General features: G+C 36.1%; 1 protein-coding gene across 1 annotated transcript in view; it reads right to left on the bottom strand.

Moving 5' to 3' along the window:
- LOC150091738 (ankyrin repeat and IBR domain-containing protein 1-like) overlaps positions 1–24,627 on the bottom strand; it is a 228,181-nt gene that overhangs the window by 196,929 nt on the left and 6,625 nt on the right. Inside the window, exon 2 of the mRNA XM_090369550.1 lies at positions 3,714–3,924. Coding sequence (XP_090225676.1) covers positions 3,714–3,924 — 211 coding nt within the window. The remainder of the gene's footprint in view (positions 1–3,713; positions 3,925–24,627) is intronic.

The following is a 24,627-nucleotide window of genomic DNA, read 5'->3' as shown; positions in this document are numbered from 1 at the left end:
TATTAGTTAAGAAATACATAAAATCCAAGGAAGTGAAGCCAGTCGACATTGCTGGACAGTACAGTGTCGAGTCAGTTCGGTGTGACATAAGCACTGGGAGATCAAAATTGAGAGTAGGAGTGTGCTATAGGCCTAATGAGTCTGATGAGTATAATAAGAAACTGTACAGGGAAATAGAGTGGGCCAGTAAATCAAAGAGTCTTATAATGGGGGATTTTAATTTCCCAGATATTGACTGGAATTTGGGGGCTGGTCACTCACACACTAGCAAGGCTTTTGTGGATTTATTGGATGATTGTTTTCTACATCAGCATGTTTGGGAGGCAACTAGAGGGAGTAATACTCTTGATTTGATTATCAGTAGTGATTCTTCATGCATTAAGAATCTGCAGGTAAATGAACCACTAGGTGGCAGTGATCACAGTGTGCTGAAGTGGGATTTACTCAAAGAGGTAACTACCATTAGGGGTAAAGGGAAGGGTTATTGCTTTCGTAAAGGCGACTACGATGGACTGAGACAGTATTTAAATTCTATACAGTGGGACCAACTGATGATGTTACCAACAACAAATTCAAAATGGGAAACATTCAAAGAACTTATCTTGGAAGCTACTAGGCTTTACATACCAACTAAGAAATATTGTTCAAGGTTTAGGCCTAAGTGGATGTCAGATGAACTAATGAGACATATGGCAGAAAAGAAAAATGCATGGGATACATACAAATTAGCACGTGACACAGAAGCCTACGATAGATACAAGTTGATCTGTAACCAAGTTACAAAGGAGGTTAGGCAGGCGAAGGCAGATTACGAGAAATCTTTGGCAAGGGATGCAAAGAAAAACAGCAAAGAGTTCTTTACTTATGTAAACTCTAGAAGGAAGGGGATGAATCAGATTGGTCCACTTGATATTGATGGGTCAACTGTTGATGATCCTGCTCAGGTAGCTAACAATATTTTGAATGAATATTTTGCATCGACATTCACACATGAGGAGTTATTCAGCGAGGGGAATGCCAGAGGTGTATTCAACTCTGCCAGTAAGCTAGAGAATCTTGTAATAACTGAGAGTAAAGTGGAGGAGAAATTGTTGAAGATAAATACAAGAAAGGCACCTGGGGTGGATGGGATCTATCCAGTTATATTAAAGGAGGCAGCAAAGGAAGTAAGCAAACCATTAGCCATAATTATGAGAGCTTCCTTGGACTCAGGGGAAGTACCCATGGACTGGAGATGTGCAAATGTGACCCCAATTCACAAAGGAGGATCAAAGGGCGACACAAGTAATTATAGACTGTATAATTACCCCCCCCCCAGGTCTTTTTCATTCTTCACTACCCCGAGTGTAGTACCACACAATTGGTACATTTCTCTAGGGTTACTGCTACTCACATGCTGTACTTTCCCGCTCATCTACGCTTTAAAGTGGCGGAATCGCTTGCGTTTGTCACTGTTAAACTTTAGTTGCCACTTCTCAGCCCATTTGCTCAACTTTTCTAGATTCTGTTGCTGTAGCATACTGCATTGCTGTCATTAACAACCCTGCCAACCTTTGTATCATTTGCAAATTTCGACATTAAGCCTTATATACCTTCATGAATATCACTGATAAATATACAAAACAAGAACGTGCCCAATACCGAACCCTGGGGTACTCAGCTAATAACAGTCCACGAACAGCAGTGTCCATTGATTACCACTCTCTGTCTTCTCCCACTGAACCATCCTTTTATCCATTGTAGCACCTTGCTCTTAATGGCATACTGCTCCAATTTGTACAGTAATTTTCCACATGCAACAGTATCAAAAACTTTCCTGAAATCCAAGTACAGCTAGGCCTTGCATAACGCGAGTTCGATTAACGCGATTTTCAGTTAGCGCCATTTGAAAAATTATACCACTTTTCACTTTACACGATGCAAATTTCCAGTTAACGAGATCTTTTTTTTTTTTTTTTGTGATAGTTGAAAAAGATTTGAGTCGTGCGTTAAGCTTACCGCGAGTCATACGGTTAATAAACAAACATTTGCCTGCTGCCCACCTCTGTGTGTTCCATCAACCATCGGAAGAAGATGTATTACTTGTTTATCTCCTGCTAATAAAGTCAATACACACTTGCATAAAAATTGAAATTTTTAAATGAGCCAGAAGAAAATGTTACCGCGAATGAGATAACAGTAAAAGAATTAGATGAAATCTTTCGTATCACAGAGAACCTCAAACAAAAGGTTTGAGGATTTCTGCGATATTTATTTTGCCAGGGCCCAGAGAAGATTGTTGTCGGCTATCAGAAATTGATTGATGAAAAGAGAAAGTCAACACTGTTCAAATATTTCCGCAAGTCATTTCTTCATTGTGTATTTTATGTCAGAGGTTCCCAAACTTTCTCGGTTCACGGCGCCCTTAGTGTCTCAGTAATTTTTTCAAGGCGCACCCAGACCAAAAGAAATACCTAACAGTTCCGTTTAGTAGTTAGGTCCAAACAACTTAATAAGAAATGCTGAAACTGTGAACTACCTCGAGCTAGTAGTTCGCGTGGTGTCCGACAGATGTCGAGTATCGCTGTGTTTCCCTCGAAAATTTAAAATATTCCACGGCGCACAGTTTGGGAACCGCTGTGATATGCAATAAACATTTAATTCCATGATTATTTTCATTATCTTTCACATTGTATACAGTTAAAAAGTTATTTAATAGGTATTTTTTAAATTCTTTATGGAGATTCCAGAAGGTCAAGGATCAATTATAATTTTTCCTATTGATTATTATATTCGATTAAAGTATTTCCATTTTGCGCGATGCGCTCGCGGGACGAATTAATTGAGTCCAGCCTGTATATGATGTAAAAATAAATAATTTTTTGCATCCAGTTTTTTTGTGACCACATCATAGTATCCGATCAAATTGGTCAGACAAGAATTCCCCTTAACAAACCAACGCTGTCTGAATTATTACTGCAGTCTTGTCTAGACGATCCTGCAACGCTTCTTTAACCAGTGACTCCACTTTGTGGACTAATAACAAATTAAGTATTGCAATTATTTCAGTCAATAACAGGATTCAAACTCAAGACCTCTTTATTTGTCATGATCAACTCATTGCCAACTATACATACCATGGGGTCCCATTAGCAAAATGGTGCAAGAATGCATTTTACTTCAGGAATTTGGATATGTTCAGATAGCTATCATAACAAAATAAGACATACAATGTAATATGATAAAAATATTTATCAGAAAACAATAAAAAAAAGTAAGGTGGTTCTGCCTAAGATAATTTTGTTCAAGCAGAGTTAAGCTGCAAAATGACTAATCCACAGATGGATGAGCAAGTTTCCATTGCATTATAACTCCCAATTCTATTAATGCATATTAAAAATACACAATGTATTTCATGTGTATTTTAAAATTTTAAGATTTTATTTTTAATCTGTGTTAGTAAAAATATAAGTAAGAAACTTGGTAAATGGTATTTTTTTCTTTACTTTTGCAAAAAATATGTATTTCTGATAAGCATGTGCTTATTTATAAAAAATACAAAGAAAGAAGTGATATTTTTCTTGTTTCATAAGGAGGGAAAATGTGATTATAATAAAAAAGTTATAGAAATCAAGATATGATGAATATAACAGGTATGTGTATCAAGCATGCAAGTGTTAAATATGGCAAAGTTAAATTTACTAGAAATTGAAAAGAATGAAAGAAAATAAAACCTCGTCAAATGCTCCCAAGTCAATTCTTTCATCTGCTCCTTCTGAAGGAATATAAGGCCCTCTCCACTGTAAAATTAAAAGGACACAAGCAGCTCTTCTTTCCTGAGTTGATGGGCTCCTCATCAGATTACCCTGACAAGCCAAATGTAGAGCTGTCTCATTACTGGCATTTCTTTTATTTGGGTTTCCTCCTAATTCATTTAGAAATATTCTGTAGGAAAGAAAGGTTAAGGAAAGAAGTGGTGAGAAATGGTAATTTTTCAAAAATAAAAGTATGTTTAAAGTAGCTGCTATTTTATCTCCTTTTCATAATTCCAAATACTTAGTTACTGCCTCATTCTGCAGTATGATTCCCCCCCCCCCCGCCAAAGCTTCCTCCTAGCTTACCTCAGATGGTGAATACTCACTGGTTATCTTGCTTGCTTGCTTGCTTTCCTTAGCTTGCCTAACCTCCTTTGTGACTTGATTATAGACTAGTTTATATCTACCAGCGGTCTCTATATTCCCGATAATTTATATGCATCCCATGCATTTTTCTTCTCTGTCCAAGTCTCATCAGTTCATCTGACATATATTTAGGTCTAAGCCTTGAAAGTATTTCTTGCTTGGTATTAGAGCCTCCCATATAATGCCTCCCATTTTGAATTTAATATTGGTAATATCAGCTGGTCCCACTACATAGAATTTAAAAACTGTCTGAGACCATTATAACCACCCTTACAAAAGCAAAAGCCCTTCCCTTTACCCTTAGATGGTAGTCTTTAAGAAAATCCCAAATTAGTACTCTGTGATCGTTACCACACAATGTGTCTTTTACTTGCAGATTCTTAGTGCATGAAGAATCACTGCTGATAACCAGATCAAAAGTACTGCTTTCTTCTGTTGCCTGTCTATCATGCTGCTGTAGAAAGTAAATCCAATAAATCCAAATTTTGCTAGCATGTATGTGACCAACCCACAATTTCTAGTCAATAGCCAGAAAGTAAAAATCCCCCATTATAAGATATTCTGATTTAATGGCCCACTCTATTTCTCTGTACAGCTGTTTGTTATACTCATCAGAATCATTGGGCCTATAACACACTCCTACTCTCATTTTTGTTTTCCCAGTGATTATATCAGACCAAACTGACTCAACATCGCATTGCCTACCCAATGTTGACTGGATGCACTGTTTAGATTTAATATTCTTCTTAAGGGCATAACCCCCCTCCAACTCTGTCCTTTCTGTACACATTTTACCACCCATATTCAAATTCTGCATCTGTTATCTGATTACCACCATGTTCTGCATTTTAACTTAACCATTACTGCAAATTCATTAAATTTATTTATTATTCTCCCAGCACTATATGTACCTGTTCTTACTCTTAGTTACACAGCCCATATAACATGGTACTTCTACAACATGGTTTCGCTCTAACATGATTAATAAATTGTGGCAATCCTCGCACAACATGTATTTATATAACAGTTTCACTCTAACACGGTTAGAGAATTCCGGCAAACATTTCAGCCATAATTGTCGTGCTTACCAAAACTGTTGTACAAAGGTTGCAAATGCTCATTTTGGAATATTTTGGGAGCACCTGTCAAATATTACTTAGCTTTGCCTTAACTATTAATAAATATCTTTTGTTTATATTTCTATTTGTGATGCTAATCATTAAAGTAACATACCATCACAAAAAAAAAAGGTTATAAATGTGAAATTCCTAGGTGATACACTTTCTTTGAACCCCAGTGTACTCTTGCATCCTTTAATGCTGCTTTGCACTTTTAGGTGCATCTGTCATACCTGACTTATTAACATTTCATTAACTGAAACTATTTCATTAATTGAAAACCTTTTTTCATCCACTGTAACATGTAATATACAGAGAGAGAGAGAGAGAGAGAGAGAGAGAGAGAGAGAGAGAAAAAATCGGATGTATTGGCAGAAAATTCAGTAGGGGTGCCACAAAATAAAATAAGTTACTTAGGGGCGCTGTTATCAAAAAAAATGTTGAAAACCACTGGTTTAGATAAAGAATGAAATATTATTTGCAAAACGCAGAATAAAGGATTTCATCTCTACAAGAATAACTTCACCGACATGACCTGAGCAAAAATTGGAATCAGCAAATTTAAAACAGTAATCCAACAAAGGAAAAGAGGAATAGAACTTATGCAGGGAATCCCATTTCATATTCCTGTAATGTCAAACTATATGAGGATGAGAATGGCCATAAGAGAGAGACTCCATTAGAGAAGAGACCATCACTAAGTTGTTATCTGAGGTGCCCAGAAGACCGGAACAATAACTGTATACTTGGAAGGGTTGTTGGTGAAGAAGAGATCAAGAATATTGGGTATAGTAGTAGTGGCATGTGATGCAAGAAAGCAAGTGTATGAGCTTATGCAGCATCACCCAAAAAAAAAAAAAAAAAAAAATCACACCATTCCCTCCAAATGCCTGTCCAGTTCCTCCTTAAATTTAATTAACCTATCAACTTCCACGACAGATGGAAGTTTGTTCCAGCAATTAACCACCCGCTGGCTAAAGGCAAATTTCCGCACATCTATTCTACATCTGTCTTTTCTTAATTTGAATTTATGCTCCCTTAGGTTCATAATCTGAACAAGTGGAAGTATCCCATCAGAATTCAGCATGCTCAATCCATTCAAGGCCTTATACAGCTCAATCAGATCACCTCACAGGTGCCTAGTCTCCAGCCACTGAAATTTGCAGAACTTAAGCCTCTCTTGGTAAGAATCCAAGATTGGTGAGGATCACTTCATTCCCCTCACCAATCTTGTTGCCCTTCTCTGTACAAGCTCAAGCAAATCTACATCCTTCCTAAAATGAGGCCTCCACACCTGTACGCAGTACTCAAAGGCGTGGCCTGACCATTGCTATACAGAGGGACAATCACCTCTTTTTTCCTGCTAGCAAAATTCCTATATATCATTGACAAAACCCCATGACCAGTCCTGGCAGCCTGTCTGCATTGCTCAGAAAACATCAGATCTGACTGCACAATTACTCCCAGGTCTTTTTCATTTTCTACCAGCTTAAGTGTAGTACCACACAGTTAGTACGTTTCTCTGGGGTTACTTCTACCCATATGCATTGCTTTCCACTTGTCAAGGTTAAACTTCAGTTGCCACTTCTTAGCCCATCTGCTCAAATTATCTAGATCCTGTTGCAGTAGCACACTGCCATTACTGTCATTAACAACCCTGCCAACCTTTATATCATCTGCAAACTTTGACACTAAGCCTGATATACCTTCATCAATATCACTGATAAATATACAAAACAACAGAGTACCCAACACCGAACCCTGTGGGACTCCACTAATAACATTAGTCCACGAAGAGCAGCACCCATTAATTACCATCCTCTGTCTTCTCCCACTCAACCATCCTTTTATCCATTGTAGCAACTTACCCTTAATACCATTCTGCTCCCATTTGTACAATAGTTTTCCATGCGCAACAGTATCAAAAGCTTTCCTGAAATCCAAATATATGATATCAAAATTATTTTTTGCATCCAGTTCCTTTGTAACCACATCATAATATGAAGACTTTCCCTTAACAAACCCATGCTGTGTCTGAATTATTGCTGCGGTCTTGTCTATATGATCCTGCAATGCATCTTTAACAAGTGACTCCATTATTTTACCTGGAACAGAAGTTAAACTAACTAGTCTGTAATTACTCGTGTCACCCTTGGATCCCCCCCTTTGTGAATTGGAGATACATTTGCACATCTCCAGTCTGTGGGGACCTCCCCTGAGTCCAAGGATGCTGTCATAATTATGGCTAAGGGTTTGCTTAGTTTCTTTGCCGCCTCCTTTAATATAACTGGATAGATCCCATCCACCCCAGGTGCCTTTCTTATGTTTAACTTCAACAATTTCTCCTCCACTTTTATCTCAGTTATTACAAAATCATTAAGCACCCTGCTACAATTTGATAACCTTCTGCCATTTTTAAACCTTAATAATTCCTCATGTGTGAATGTAAATGCAAAATACTCATTCAGTTTGTTTGCTATCTGAGCAGGATAACAACAGTCGAACCATCAATATCAAGTGGACCAATCAGATTCATCTCCTTCCTTTTAGAGTTTATATAAGTAAAGAAATCCTTGCTGTTTTTCTTAGCATCTTTTGCCAAAGATTTCTCGTAATCTGCCTTCACCTGCCTAACCTCCTTTGTCACCTGATTACAGACTAGCTTATATCTGCCATAGGCTTCTGAGTCGCTTGATAATTTATATGCATCCCATGCATTTTTCTTCTCTATCACGAGTCTCATTAGTTCATTTAATAACCATTTAGGCCTAAACCTTGAACAATGTTTCTTAATAGGTATGAAACATTTAGTAGCATCCACGATTAATTCCTTAAATGTTTCCCACTTAGAATTTACTGTTGATAACATCGTCAGTTGATCCCACTGTACAGAATTTAAAAACTGTCTGAGACCACTGTACTCACCTTTACGGAAGCAAAAACCCTTTCCTTTACCCCTGACGGTAATTATATCTTTAAGTAAATCCCACATCAGTACACTGTGATCACTGCCACCTAGTGGTTCCTTTATCTGCAAATTCTTAATACACGAATGATCACTGCTGATAACCAGATCAAGAGTATTTTTTTTCCCTCTCTGGCTGCCTCTCGAACATGCTGCTGCAGAAAACAATCATCCAATAAATCCACAAAGGTCTTAATAGTGTGTGAGTGATCAACCCACAAGTTCCAGTCAATATCTGGGAAGTTAAAATCCCCCATTATAAGACATTCCGATTTACTAGCCCACTCTATTTCTCTGTATAATTTTTCATTGTACTCATTAGGCCTATAACACACTCCTACTCTTATTTTTGCTTTCGCAGTGCTTATGTCACACCAAACTGACTCAACAGTGCACTGTTCATCTATATCAACTGGATGTACTTCTTTTGATTTTATGTTTTTCTTAATTAACAGCATAACATCTCCTCCCTTCCTATCCTGTCTATCCTTTCTGTACACATTGTACTCCCCAAATTGTAGCTCTGCATTCCTTATATCTGTGTGACACCACGTCTCTGCTATCCCAACAATATCTACCTTTGATGTCTTGACCAACACTTCAAATTCTTCAAAATTATTTACTATACTTCTAGCATTGGTATACATGCAAGTATACATGTACCTATCCTTATTATTAGTTACCCTAACACATCCCATATACCCACCTGTTTCATGATGACTGCCATCAGTCCCTGAAACACCCAGTACTCCTCGCTCCAGGTCGCTACTTATTCTAGTAGAAGTTGTGCAAGAATCACCTTCACCACTGCCTGCAGCTACTTTTAACCTTTTAGTCTGTGAATCCCTCCAAGCTAGCAATTTTCCAACCCACCTAACACTGACTCAACGGCATCAGCAAATATTCTTGACCCCTTTCTATTTAAGTGTATCCCATCCCTGTAGAAGCAGTCTCTCCTGTTAACAAGTGTATGTGTTAGAATTGTCTGGTAAGTTGGTAGGTAAATGAACAAGTTGTCTAAGATCATCATTAGTGACTGCAAAAGCCTCAGCATCTTGACCAGCTGGTTTGTGCAACTAGAAAACTTAAACTATCAGGAGTTATGAGCATTAAAAATACCAGGGGAAATTACTTCACTGATCTGAAAGTTAAGACTGAAGAAAGCTGAGTTTTAAAGAAAAGAAGTAAAAGAGTTCTGCATGATTAGTAGAGTTGGGAGAATGATAAGGGCAACATGAATTTAGCAAAACAGGATAGAGAGAGTTTAAGCCAGAGGAGATTCCAAATTAGAAGTCTCTGGCAAGGAATATCAGAGCACATACAGGCAAAACCACAAACACTGAAGTGAAAGGAATCATAGAGTAAATAATTAGGATGACTCAGATGAGTGGCAGATGAAGCAACTAATAGTTGCGATTCTCTCAGAAAAGTATGTGGGGTTTGACAGATTGTAGATGGAAATGGACATAACTGGAACTGAGACCACATATATTTGTAAAATGAATGAGGAAGTTTTGTGCAGAACAGTCAAAAGCACAGGATGTCAAAATTGTTTTTTCATCTGGTTCCTTTATATTACTATTTATTAGGAATTCAAATTTTTTGATGGTTTTATATTCCCTGGTACTTGAGATATATTCTGAAAATTCTTAGAAATTCCTGGGAATCCAGAAATTTATTAGATTCCCAAATAATATGAAATCATTTTTTTTTATTGATTTTATTCATCAAAATTTCAGTTAAACAAATTGCTTTAGGAACACAGATAATTTAGGTTGATTTTTTTCTCTTCAGAAAACACAGAATGAAGAATTATTTTATTGTTTTATTTTATTTTAATGAACATTATTTTATTGTAATTTCAATCAAAGATTTCTTTAAGAATATAATATAACTTTTATTTTATTTATATAATATCACAGAAAATCACAATCACAAATAATTACAAAATTAAATGTATCACATCTGATGATTTTTTTCATTCAAAATGATAATTAGGAAAAATTTACCAAACAATATATTATTCTTATTATTAACACAAAAGAAACGAAAACAATAAAGCAAATAAATATTTAAATAAAATATAATATTGTTTTTTTAAAGAAAAATACTTTATAAAAATTAACCAGAAAAAAATCATTGATAACAATAAACAATATAATATATTGTTCGTATAAATTCATTATTTTTCTTTTGAGAAGCTCTTCAAAAAAATGGAAACTGAAAAATTCATCTGAAAGTCTACTTCAAATTCTTTTAATAAAATGACCTGATTTTTTATAATCCTAGCTGAATTTTTTAAATAAAATTATTACCTGATTTTTTACTGAAACTACCCAAATTTTTTAAAATAAAATTACCCGATTTTTTAATAAAACTAACCAATTTTGTTTTAATAAAATTACTCAAGAATACCCATTTACTCTCAGAGAGTGAATGAGTATTCTTGCAACAAATTCAAATCCACTGTTCCAGTTGCTTCTTAGATTGGGAATTTTTTTCATATAGATCATTCCTCCCAATTCCCAATATTATGAATTCTTGATATGGCATTGTTAAGTTTGCCCTCATTGCTATTGAAGTTTATCATTCTCATTTGTTTCTCGACTCTTTTCACCATCAGAATCAGCAGAACATTTTGTAGATAAAGGAAAAGTTAACAGTTAATATATAAAAAAATAATAATATAAATTATTATTTATATTATTATAATATAAATAATATTATAATAATAATAATTATAATTATATAATTATATAACAGAAAAAGTCAGTTGAGGATAAAAGTCGAAAAAATGTAAAAATCATTCATTTTTACATTGTTTTTTTAAAGAGATTCCATATTTCAAAGAATTAACTTACATTTTATGCTAGGAAAAAATAATTTATTCAAATAATAAAAGAATATAAAGAATTTATAATATATTATATATCAAACACACCTTCTAGTTACTACAAAAAATGTATAGAGGTTCGACTGCATTACAGTAAGTAGTAGCTCTACTTGCAGCTAAAGCCATAAAAACACTATGTGAATTCCTCTGACAAGCAATGCATGTTGCTATTAGATATGTTACACATTTTGTTGTCTGTATTTATATATATGGTGATGTATGTTTTTCAAATTTAATCATCATTATTTATTTATATTATTATTTTTTTATATATTAACTGTTAACTTATTTATTATTTATATTACTTTTAATATAATTAACATTACTTGTATTCTTAATTTGTTTTGTATAATCTATTTTAATTATTAAAATAATAAATAATTTTATATTTAAAACTAATTTATATTACTAGATGTACCCGACGTAACACATGCCATCTTTCTGATTATGGCATAAATAGTTTAATCTAGATCCTTCAGTCTTCACCATTCTTGTTTAGCAGTGATATAATTCTACAGCAGTCACCTGTGGGATATATGCATATGTCTATATTTTCCAGTGGTTCGCCGTCTTCTCCAACAAATTTTGCAGCAATCTCCATCTTGAAAGTAGGTGCATTATATCGTCTCTTAACCATCTCATCCAATTGTTGCATTTTCTTCTCAATGTTTTCTGTCAGTATTCGTAGTCGTAGTCATAGTCTCTCGTTTCGGTCTCTTAGTCTATTAGATCTCTCCTCTAATATTTCATTAGCATTTTTTCTACATTTTTTCAAAGTTCTTACACACTGTTCAGCCATTTTTACACTTCTTATAACTTAGTACGGTTTATTAAAATTGAAGACAGATTAAAATAAACATACATCGATAGCTTTCAGGCATAGGTTGCCTTTCTTCAGTCGAAAAACATTAGTAAAAAAATTAATAAAGAATGGACGGTATGGTGGTCATGTGAGGTGAGCCATGTGAATGTGAATGGATGCTGGCAACAATTAGCAGTTGGAAGATTTGGGCAGCATACCTAAGCGTTTTTTATATACAGCAGATTCTCGATTAACTGGGATCAGATGAATCGGGACACCTCAAGACTCCAAATTAAAAAAAAAATAATAAAAATTTCAACCAGAAATCAAAAAATTCAAGTAATAACTAGAATAGGTATAAACAGATATTTTTCAAGTCATAAATAAGTGACAAGCAGCATTATAAGTCGTCATTGGGAGATTAGTGTACCTATTATCTTGCAATCCCCGCTGTCTTCACAACTGCCACTCAAAAAAAAAAAAAAAAAAAGAGAGACCAAATGTTTAGTTTGTTTTAGTGCGTCGTGTTGATTGTTGTGTTCCGATGAACGCAAAAGGGCAAATTTTGTTTTGTTATTTATGTTGGCGATGTCGGAATTTTTTTTATAGTAAATTTTTTTTTTTATTTGTTTATAAATCGCAAAAATGATGGGCAAACGCAAAAGAGATGTATTTTCAGTTAAACAAAAGCTTGAAATTATTCAAAAGTTTGAAAACGGTGCATCTGTTAAATCTCTAAGGAATCATTATAATAAGGATGTATCAAAATAGCCAAACATTAACAAGTATCGCACGGAATTCAGATTTGTCAATAATAATATAGTAGCAATATGTTATTAGTCATTCCCGAGTTACATATATCTCAACGAAGTAAGAAGTCCTGGAATGTATCTTTTACGTATGTCGGGGACTTTTTGTATTTTTGGATTAACCAGGAAATCAATTATCCGGGATTTGTTTTTTACCATCTATCCCGGAAAATTGAGAGTCTACTGTATATAGATTTCTGTACATTACATTTTATATAGTAAAAAATAATGTATTGTGCATAATTTAATCTTAAAGTGTTGAGTCTGAAAAAAATTCAAAAAATTTCTGGGAATTCCAGAACCAGAAACCTTACTATTTACCAACTAAACAAAAAGTTCTCTTTAAAATGCATTTCTGGCATATATTTGTCTTAATATATTACAGAATTTAAAATAAAAAAATTGGTTGAATATTTCCTTCCAGAGAAATTCCTTTATATGGTTTATTTTATTTTTTCAGGTTCTATTCATGACACTATGTACTTATTTAAACCTTTGAGAATTGTAAATTGCACACAAAAAAGAAAAAAATAATACTTTTCTTCAGATCCTCATATTCTTTAAAGCTGAATTAAATTCATACTAAAAGTCGCTGTTTATGAGTACCTAACACCAACTAAAACTAAGTTTTTCAAATAAAGAGTTTGCTGTGTAAAGTGATGTTACTTTTCAATGTTACAGCAAATATGTGTTCACAGAGTAAAGAAAGGATTTTAATATAACTGCCAAGTCATATGAAAAAAATATGACAGCTATTTTTCTAGTATTTCTGCAACTTTTAACTTAATTCTGGTGCCTATATGTGAAACAATTTGTGGATTTGTGGAATCTGGCTCTGACCATTTTGAGCTGTTATAGCTACTATATTGCTGATTTCATATTTCAGAGAAATATAATTTTATTTTAACATAAGTTCAATCATGCAATCATAAGTTCAAACAAGGTTTTAACAGTTCAATCATGCAATAATAAGTTCAAACAAGGTTTTAACAGAAGTTCAATCATGCAGAAACCTTAAAAGAGAAAGCCATTCATTTATTCATTCCTATTCCAAAGTCATACCTTTGGGGAGGCTTACATGAAAAAGAGTAACAGATGTTTATGAAGTCTGCAGGCACTACTTTAAAGTCAATTCCTTCCTTGTGTTCTAACTGTTTTTATTTTAGCAGAAGTGCTTATGGGTAAGTTAACCCTTGTTTCCTGTGAGAATATTATATTCTTTGGTAATGACTGAAGCTGTACTTATCTGAAGACATAGTTAAAAGATCAGCCACATATTCTGAGATTCCATTTCACCTGTTATAGGCTTAACACTGCATTCATTATACTTGCAAACAAGGACAAAAAATTTTATACTTTTTGTACAATCTTTTCAAATCATAATTTTGCTGAATGTATATTTTTAAAAATATACACTGGACAACATTTTTTGTTTGTGTATATTTTATTAGAAAAAAAAATTCACAAGAAATATCTCTTGGTGACTGAGATTATAAGTTTTTGATGATAACATGTGTTCCTGTTGCAAAATTGTTTCTTTATTCTTTTAAGAAAATAAATACTGCTGCTGCTGCAAACATGATATTTACTTTTACTTCTAGTGTTAATGACCAGATTAAAAATATATATTCGTACATAGTTATGTAAGAAGCTTCTAAAAGCTGTGCTTAAAAATACACCATTAGCAATGTATAGTACCTAAACCCCTTGTTTGTAAATCCCTGGCACCACCTTGATGGGATTAATTGTATATATCTTATAGTGCATTTAAAGATTCTATTCTATTCTAAAAAAAAAAAAAATAAATATGCAAACTATTCATATTATGCTGGTACTCAAAACCAGAGAAATAAACAAAAAAAAAAAAAAATTGGCGCAGTTTGTTACAACATGCAAATCAGGTAACCAAATAAAAAAGGTTTATATTTCCTCTGTATTTCATACTTACTGTTTGCACTATCAAATTCAAGAGTCTTTGTTATGAACATGTCACAAATACACTGTTTGAATGATTTGTTGAGAAAGAAACAAAATAAAGTCAAGCCAAAGTGGAAAGGTAGCTGAATGTGACTCATAAGGTTGCAAACAGACTGTGAAACCAATTCTAAAACATACAAACTGTTCCTTGAAGAACAATTTTGAGATCATCCTAACATTATTCTTACAAAAGACAGTTGCTACTGGTCAAAATTATAGGGTGTTACAATATTAGTATTAGTAATATAAAGCATCAGCAAAAAAAAAAAAAAAAAAAATTTCCATATCACCTCTCCATCTCCTCCAACAGTATATATAGTTCTTCCTTGAACTTATTCAAACTACCAATTCTGCAACACCAGATAGAAGTTTGTTAAAACGATTAACTGCCTATTGGCAGAAGGCAAACTTCTGCACATCGATTCTGCAACCACCCTTCCTCAATTTGAATTTATGCTCCCCATGTGCATAATCTGAGCAAGAGGAAGTTCGCACCAGTACTGCACTTGATCAAACCATTCAAAGCCCTAAACACCTCATTCAGATCACCTTGCAGGTGCCTAGTCTCCAGGCACTGCAATTTGCAGAACTGAAGCCTGTCTTGGTAAGAGCACCCCTTTGTTCCCTATCAAATCTCATTGCCCTTCATGTACTCATTCCAGCAGCTCTACATTCTTCTTAAAATGAGGCCTCCAGACCTGTATGCAATACTTAAGATGTGGCCTAACCTTACATAAAAACTCATGGAATGGCAATTTCACTTCAGAGCTTTCTATATCTATAGGAAGGCTTGAATCCAGGAATACCATCTGCAGAAAGAAGTTTTCATGAGGATTCTTTATGCATGATGATTAGGTGTTCATACTGCCTTGATCCCTACACACAAAAGAGCCCATTTGAATTGGTGTTCACAGCATATCACTAGGCTGAAGAGCAATGAGTTTAGGTTCTCTTCATTGATGAGTTGAGATTCTATCAATTGGATTCTCAATGCACCCAAAGTTCAAATCTCAACTCATCAGTTCCCTCCAGATGAAAGCACTTTCATCTAGACGGAACAACGAACCAGATTTTGTCCTGCTAACATTATGTAAAAAAGCATTTGAAGGTGGTGGCAGTATGGATTAGAATCCCTGTCAATAGCCGTAAATATTTCGGGGATCTTTTGGGGATCTTTCATGCCTTTCAAGTATTGAGATAATATTTTTGTTTTTCATTCTTGCTTTTATACAGATTAAACTGGTGCAGTTTCTTCAAAGGACAATAATGCACGATTCATATAATTCTCCTATTGAATGAACACTTTATCCAGCATGGAATGGCTAGCCAGGCACACAAAAGAGCATACCTCTGATGTCTTAGGCAGAAGAACTGCTAATCAAGCCAAGTTCAGAAACCTCACTGAGTTTGTGTCAACCTTTTCACAAACACATTTGCATAACTCTAATTTAAGATCAAAATTTGTCTGGTCGCTTGGGTAAAATTATGACACATTAAAACAAATGTTTCACCTTATCATAATCTAATAACAGAGTTTTGATTTATTTATGCTTTTGTGTTTATTCCTTAACTTTTGAAAGTTAGAAGCATGAAAGGAATATTCGTGTAAACAAAAGTCTGATTTGTCTATGGACAAATTCAATGGAAAAGTTTGGTGAAGCTCAAGCTGTTGCTCTTGACATTTCAAAGGCTTTTGATAGTGTTTGGCAGAACGGTCTTCTAAATAAGCTTTCATCTTATGGTTTTCCAACTTTTTATTGTAATTGGGTATTTAGTTTTCTCTCTGGCTGCTCAGTGTAAGTGATAATAGATGGCTCTCTGTCTTCTAACCTCTCCACTAATGTGGGTGTTTCTCAAGGTTCAATTCTTTCTCCTGTATATTAATGACATTCCTCCATTGACCGGAAATCCTATCCATAGTTTTGCTGATGATAGCACATTGCATTCCACCTTCCAGTTTGAGAACTCTTTCCCTGAACAAATTGCTTCAACTTCTCAAATATCCACTACCAATTCCTTGAATGCTGAGACAGATAATTCTCCAGTGGGGGAAAGATAACTTAGTTGATTTCAATCCTTCTAAAACTCAGTCCTAACTTATTTCTCACAAAAAGGATCCTTCTAATCATAAGCTTATCTTCAATATTCTGATTTCTAGACAGGATCATATATCTCTACTGTGATTACCCTGACTTCTCTCTAGGCATTGGTTCCTTTGCATCTAAAAAACTCAGTTTTCTCTTTCACTCTCGGCATTTATTTTCTTCCAAACAGCTGCCTCATTCTATACAAATGGTAAATCTACCCTACCATGAACCTGACCATGAACATTGTTCCCACACCTAGAGGCAGTGCCCCCAAAACCTCTCTCAGGCTTCTAGATTCCATTCAAAACAGAGTAGTTTGGTTAATTAATGACTCTTCTCTAACAAAGTCTCTCCAATCTCTATCTCATAGATGTTCTGTTTCCGCTGCATGCCTTTTCTATAGATACTTCCATGGTCACAGTTATTCTGAATTGGCTTCTATAATTCCTGCTCTCTCTTCTAAACCAGTGTGAACCAGTCCGCAACCGGTCAGCATCCTTTTACTGTCCAACATCAAACTCACAGAACCAACTTTTCTTCTTCCTCGTTTATTCCTTCAACTTCTGTTTTTTGGAACAACCTCTATACATATTTCCTGAAAATTACAATCTACAGAAATCACAGCATGGATTTGTTAAGCAGGGCGAGATCTTGTCTGAACAATCTGATTAACTACTATGAGAGGGTAACAAAGGAACTGGATGCAAAAAATAGTTATCATATACTTAGATTTAAGTAAAATTTTTGAAAGTGTTTCACATGAAAGAATGCTTTACAAATTGAAGCAATGTAGCATTAATTACAAGTTACTGCTATGGGTAAAGGGATGGTTGAATGGGAGAAGACAGAATAGTTATCAATAAGCAGTGCTCTTCTTGGACTACTGTTATTAGTGGAGTCCCTCATGGTTCAGTGTCCTTTACTGTTTTCAATATTATTAACAATAACAGGTCAATCATGATGGCACTAGTTATCGCATGTTGATACTTTCAGTTTTCACAGGGATACAGGTTTTATGCTAAAATTCTAATTGTATCAAAGTGTGCAACAAATAAGGTTCTTTCCCTGCAACCCACCGTTGAAGTAATGTAAGTACAGTTTTTGAAATATAAAGTAATGCTCATCCTCAAACTGCTGAGCCTAATCGCTCCTTGCCACGTGATAGTGCTGAATGTGATAGTGCTAAAAAATCTTGCTTGCCAATATTCTTCTGTCTTGCAATCCGACGAGAGCTTGGTGAAAACGTCCCCCTGGCTAACTAATGAAGTGTTTTGTCCGATAGAAATCTCATATACAAAAGCAACCCTCTTAGAACTGAAGAAGAATTACTGGCTCCAGCCTGCTGTTTTTAATAAACTCATTTTGTCCGGTATCATAAAACACCCCAGAGGCAAAAAAGCAGGAAAAAGAAGGAATCGCAACTACTGCATTAAATCGAGCACTGAGTGGCGATTATGCTCCAGCAATAGGCTCAACAACAGCTTGCTATGGAGAGGCCGAGGGTAAAAAAATATCTCCTGTAAGAATTATGCACTGGAATCCGTATGCATATCAAACTAAAACCTTTAAGACTAATAACATCGTTGTGGACCATAGGAAGCAGAGGGAAATTATGCAAAAATTACGGAAAATGTACCTAAGGGAAATCCAACAAAATAAGCCGCCTCTACAGGTTAAAATTCTCTTGAAAAACAGAAGTATTCAGAATAAAATCACCACTCTGGAAACCATAACCCTGTCTAATTTCTAAAATCTTATCCTACTCACGGAAACCTGAACTTCGTCTGAATAAGAAGATTTTATTATCCCATCAATCGCCAACTACAATGCTGCAGTGGCATTGAGGGCTACAAAAAAAGGTGGAAGAACTGCCATCTTCCTGAAGAAATAATTTGCGATAGTGTCAATATCCAAATGGCCCTCATCTACCTTCGAGGCAATACACATCAGAACCAAACTGATAAATAACTTTCTCGACATCATATCGGTCTACATACCTCCTAAGTCCTCCATGGAAAGATACTCTGTTTGTTTGTTTGTTATTTGGTTTTTAGGAGCATTAGCAACTAAGGCCATATTGCTCCGGGATATGCGGTGGTCATTCCCTAACCTTTCCGCATCTTCCGTATTTGGTGGTGACGGGCTCGAACCCCGGTCTAATCAAGATTGTTATTTGTTATTTGGTTTTTAGGAGCATTAGCAACTAAGGCCATATTGCTCCGGGATATGCGGTGGTCATTCCCTGACCTTTCCGCATCCTCCGTATTTGGTGGTGACGGGCTCGAACCCCGGTCTAATCAAGAAGCGTGTGCTACGCACTGCTGCTCCTTCCCACCTGGCTACGGAGGCGCCATGAAAGAAAGATACTCTGAATTTGTAAACTGGGCTATAACTAAAATCTCAAAAAACAACTCCATTATTATTGGAGGGGATTTTAATTTACAACTACCATCTAGTAATCTGTCTAAATTTGTAACATCACAGTTTGAAAGCTTAAGTTTAAAGCCTTTAATTTCACTGCCTACCAGAGGTAACAACACACTCAACCAAATCTTCTCTAATGCACACATGTTTTCCAAACACCCACTCTCAATTGCATTTGAATCTGACCATGATCCAATTTCAAAACAACTGTCCTTCAACATCTCATCTCAGTATGAAAAGAACCCAGTCTACAAAAAGAGATCTTTTAACCTGAAATATCTAAAACAGGACATCTGTCTAGAGCACCTAAGCCTCTATCCCTGGGACAGTTTAGTCAAATGTCCTACAGAATTGGCATGTACCTTCTCGACCTGGTTGGCCTCAATCTCAAAAATTGGGGCATCAAAAATCACCGCTCCTTCTTTCAAATCAAATGCTTGTTGGACACCTCAACTTGAGTCCCTTTTCAAATTAAAGCAAAGAGCATTCAGAAACTTTAAAAAATCTAACTTGGAAAACGATTATCTAAATTTCTTAGCTCACTGTAATAGGTTTAACAAACTAAAGAGGAAAGACATCTAACAATTCACAACTATCAGGATTAAGAAAAACTCAACAATATATTCCAAAATATCCCATCCATTACCATCAGATTTCAATTTCAACTGCTGGTTGGAATACGTAACTCGCTTCAACAGCAAAACAAATCCCTGCCCAGAATTTTTTTAAAGAATGTATGCCGTCCTTCAACAAATTAAGCAGTATTTCCATCTCGAAAGAGGTGATCAAAAACACAATTAAAAATCTTTCTTCTTAAGGTACCGCAGGACACGACAACATACCGATCTTCATGATCAAAATTGCTAGTGTCTACATTTTAGACCGTCTGGTCTGCTTTTTCAATCAGGCCATAAATAACTTTTTCGCCCCAGAATGGGCTCACTACAAAATTTTCCCACTACCAAAATGTAGTGTTGTTGAAAAAAAGCCGTGAATTAGGGTTGAATTTGAAACTGTCTGCAATTCTGCCCAGACACGATAGGAGGGAGTATATGATGAGAGCCTTGTCAATCAATTCGGCCCTGGAAAGCCTGTGCAAGGCTCAAGGGGTAGAATTTTTTTCAGCCTGGTCTGTACTTGTTAAGAGAAGGGACTGCTTCTACAGGGAAGGGATACACTTAAATAGAAAGGGTGCAAGAATATTTGCTGATGCTATCGAGGCAGTGTCACGTGGGTCGGAAAACTGCTCGCTTGGGGGGATACAAGGACTAATAGATTAACAGTAGCCACTGGCAGAGGTGAAAGTGATTCTTACACTGCTTCTATTGGAACGAGCAGAAGCCTGGAAAATAAGATGCAGGATATTTCAGAGACTGCTGGGAGTCATTGCGGTACAAGTAAACACATGGGTTGTGTTAGGGTAGCTAAGAATAGGAACAGGTGCATGTATACTTGCGTGTACACCAATGCTAGGAGTCTGGTAAATAAATTTGATGAATTTGAGGTATTGCTCAAAGCATCAAAGGTGGATATTGTTGGGATATCAGAGACGTGGTGTCACACAGATATAAGGAATGCAGAACTGGAATTTGGGGAGTACAACATCTACAGAAAGGATAGACAGGATAGGAAGGAGGAGGGGTTATGCTATTAGTTAAGAAACACATAAAATCCAAGGAAGTGAAGCCAGTCGACATCACTGGACAGTGCAGTGTCGAGTCAGTTTGGTATGGCACTGGGAGATCAAAATTGAGAGTAGGAGTGTGCTATATGCCAAATGACTCTGATGAGTATAATAAGGAACTGTACAGGGAAATAGTGGGCCAGTAAATCAGAGAGTCTTATAATGGGGCATTTGAATTTCCCAGATATTGACTGGAATTTGTGTGTTGGTCACTCACACACTAGCAAGGCTTTTGTGGATTTATTGGATGATTGTTTTCTACTTCAACATGTTTGGGAGGCAACTAGAGGGAGTAATACTCTTGATTTGATTATCAGTAGTGATTCTTCATGCATTAAGAATCTGCAGATAGAGGAACCACTAGATGGCAGTGATCACAATGTGCTGAAGCGGGATTTACTCAAAGAGGTAACTACCATCAGGGATAAAGGGAAGGGTTATTGCTTTCACAAAAGTGACCATGATGGTCTGAGACAGTATTTAAATTCTATACAGTGGGACCAACTGATGATGTTACCAATAGCAAATTCAAAATGGGAAGCATTCAAAGAACTTATCTTGGAAGCTACTAGGCTTTACATACCAATTAAGAAATGTTGTTCAAAGTTTAGGCCTAAATGGATATCAGATGAACTAATGAGACATGGCAGAGAAGAAAAATACATGGGATACATATAAATTAACACGTGACACAGAAGCCTATGATAGATATAAGCTGGTCTGTAACCAAGTTACAAAGGAAGTTAGGCAGGCAAAGGCAGATTATGAGAAATCTTTGGCAAGGGATGCAAAGAAAAACAGCAAAGAGTTCTTTACTTATGTAAACTCTAGAAGGAAGGGGATGAATCAGATTGGTCCACTTGATATAGATGGTTCAACTGTTGATGATCCTGCTCAGGTAGCTAACAAACTAAATGAATATGTTGCATCGACATTCACACATGAGGAGTTATTCAGCGAGGGGAATGCCAGAGGTGTATTCAACTCTGGCAAGTAAGCTAGATAATCTTGTAATAACTGAGAGTAAAGTGGAGGAGAAATTGTTGAAGATAAACACAAGAAAGACACCTGGGGTGGATGGGAGCCATCCAGTTATATTAAAGAAGGCAGCAAAGGAAGTAAGGAAACCCTTAGCCATAATTATGAGAGCTTCCTTGGACTCAGGGGAAGTACCCACAGACTGGAGATGTGCAAATGTGACCCCAATTCACAAAGGAGGATCAAAGGCTGACACAAGTAATTATAGACCTGTGAGTTTAACTTCTGTTCCAGGAAAATTAATGGAGGCACTGGTTAAAGAAGCACTGCAGGATCATCTAGACAAGACTTCAGTTATAGCTCGGACACAGCAGAGTTTTGTTAAGGGGAAGTCTTGCCTGACCAATCTGATTGGATACTATGATGCAGTCACAAAAGAACTGGATGCAGGGAATAACTTTGATATTATATACTTGGATCTTCGAAAGGCTTTTGATACTGTTGCACATGGAAGACTGCTGCACAAATTGGAGCAGTGTCGCATTGGAGGCAAATTGCTGCTATAGATAAAGCGGTGGTTGAGGGGGAGAAGATAGAGAGAGGTAATCAATGGACACTGCTCATCATTGACTAATGTTATTAGTGGAGTCCCTCAGGGTTCAGTGTTGGGTTCATTATTGTTTTCTGTATTTATAAATAATATTGATGATGGTATATCAAGCTTAATGTCCAAGTTTGCAGGCGATACAAAGGTTGGCAGGGTTGTTAAGGACACTACTAACGCTATGCTGCTGCAACAGGATCTGGAAAGGTTGGGCAGATGGGCTGAGAGGTGGCAAATGAAGTTTAACATTGACAAATGTAAAGTACTACATATGGGAAACAGCAAACTCCAGAGCAATGTATCTACTCTGTGGTACTACACTGACAGTGGTAGAGAATGAAAAGACCCTGGGGGGTCTTTTCATTGTGCAGGCAGATATGAAGTTCTCTGAGCAGTGCAGAAGGGCTGCAAGAGTAGCTCATGGTGTTTTATCAATGATATACAGGAATTTTTCTAGCAGGGATAAGGAGGTGATTATTGCCTTGTATAAGGCAATGGTCAGGCCACACCTTGAGTACTGTATACAGGTCTGGAGGCTTCATTTCAAGAAGGATACAGAGCTGCTGGAACGAGTACAGAGAAGGGCAACAAGATTAGTGAATGGAACATAGGGTTGCTCTTACGAAGAAAGGCTTAAGTTTTGCAAATTACGGTGTCTGGAGACTAGGCACCAGCGAGGTGATCTGATAGAGGTGTATAAAGCCTTGAATGGTTTGAGCATGCTCAATGCTGATGGGATTCTGCCTCTTGCTCAGAATAATCACCTGAGAGGGCACAAATTCAAATTGAGGAAAGACAGATGTAGGATAGATGTGCGGAAATTTGCCTTTATCCAGCGGGTAGTTGGTTGGTGGAACAGACTTCCATCCTTTGTTGTGGAAGTTGATAGCCTAAATAAATTTAAGGCTCAGCTGGACAGGTATTTCGAACGAACGGAGGGGTGAAGTGGAAGTTTTTTTTTTTTGGCTGATGCTGCATAAGCTTGCTTTCTTACATCATATGCCTCTACTAATGCTAATGTTAAAAGCATCAAAAGCAACAAAGATATCAGGCCAATATCAATCTCATCCTCTTTACTAAAACTCCTAGAAAGATATATGCTACCTACAGTGAGGAAGCAACTCTTCCCAATACATCATAACCAGATTCACTACGGAATAATCGGAAGATCCACATCGACCAACTTCTCGCAACAAACCAAATAATTCTGAAAGCTTTTGATGCTAAAAATTAAATCGACATAATTTACATAGACATCAGCTTTGCGTTTGATGCAGTCTCCACACACGGTCTCCTGAATCTCCTCAAACAGTTTTATCTCTTCAATAGTAATTTATTAAAGCTCTTTGCCAATCTACTCAAAGAAAGGGTCATAACAGCAAACTTCAAAAACAAATCCTATCATGCCAGTTGCTCATCTGGAATCCCCAGGGGGGGCACTATCGGCAATAAAGTTCTCTGCAACTGTTCCTACTAACCCATAAGCATGTAATGTCTTATGCAGACGATGTTAAAATCATTGCTACCTCAGACTCAAGTCAATCGGCTAACTGCACTGAAGAGCTGATCTGTAACACCCTACAAGAGATTGAAGGATTTGTACCTCAAATCCTTCAATCTCACTCTCAACTCCTCAAAATCCAGTCATCTCCAAATCTCCCTTAAAAAGAGGATCTTTCTGATAACTGCCTTGCTGAATGGCCAAACAATTCCTATTATAACCGACCATAAGGATCTAGGAATTTTCTACGATTCAAAATTCAACTTTGCTACTCATTTAAACTACTTGTCCAAAAAACTCACAAGAGCCATTTGGCTGGCAAAAATTCAAATTATTCACTTCAACATATACAACACTTCAACATTCAACATATACACTCTGCCCATATTATAATAAATTTCTTCTCCAAAATCATCAAATCAAAAATTCTCTATGCTTCCCCTGTGTGGGCCGATGTAGCCAATGCAAACTTCAAAAAAGATCTCTTCCCTTGAATACTGGATTCTTAAATGGCCTTTCTTTAAGTCTAGCTATGAACCTGTCTCTTCCCAAGCTTTCATGGTTGACTGCTTAAACTACTCTGGCTTCTCACTTTCAATCTGGTACAACAACCTTTCTTTCTTTA

The sequence above is a fragment of the Mastigoproctus giganteus genome, chromosome 1 (genome assembly GCF_048544385.1).
Source record: "Mastigoproctus giganteus isolate SK-2022 chromosome 1, ASM4854438v1, whole genome shotgun sequence".
Taxonomy (NCBI): Eukaryota; Metazoa; Arthropoda; class Arachnida; order Uropygi; family Thelyphonidae; genus Mastigoproctus; species Mastigoproctus giganteus.
The sequence above is the reverse complement of the archived record's forward strand: the minus strand, read 5'-3'. Positions and strand labels throughout refer to the sequence as shown.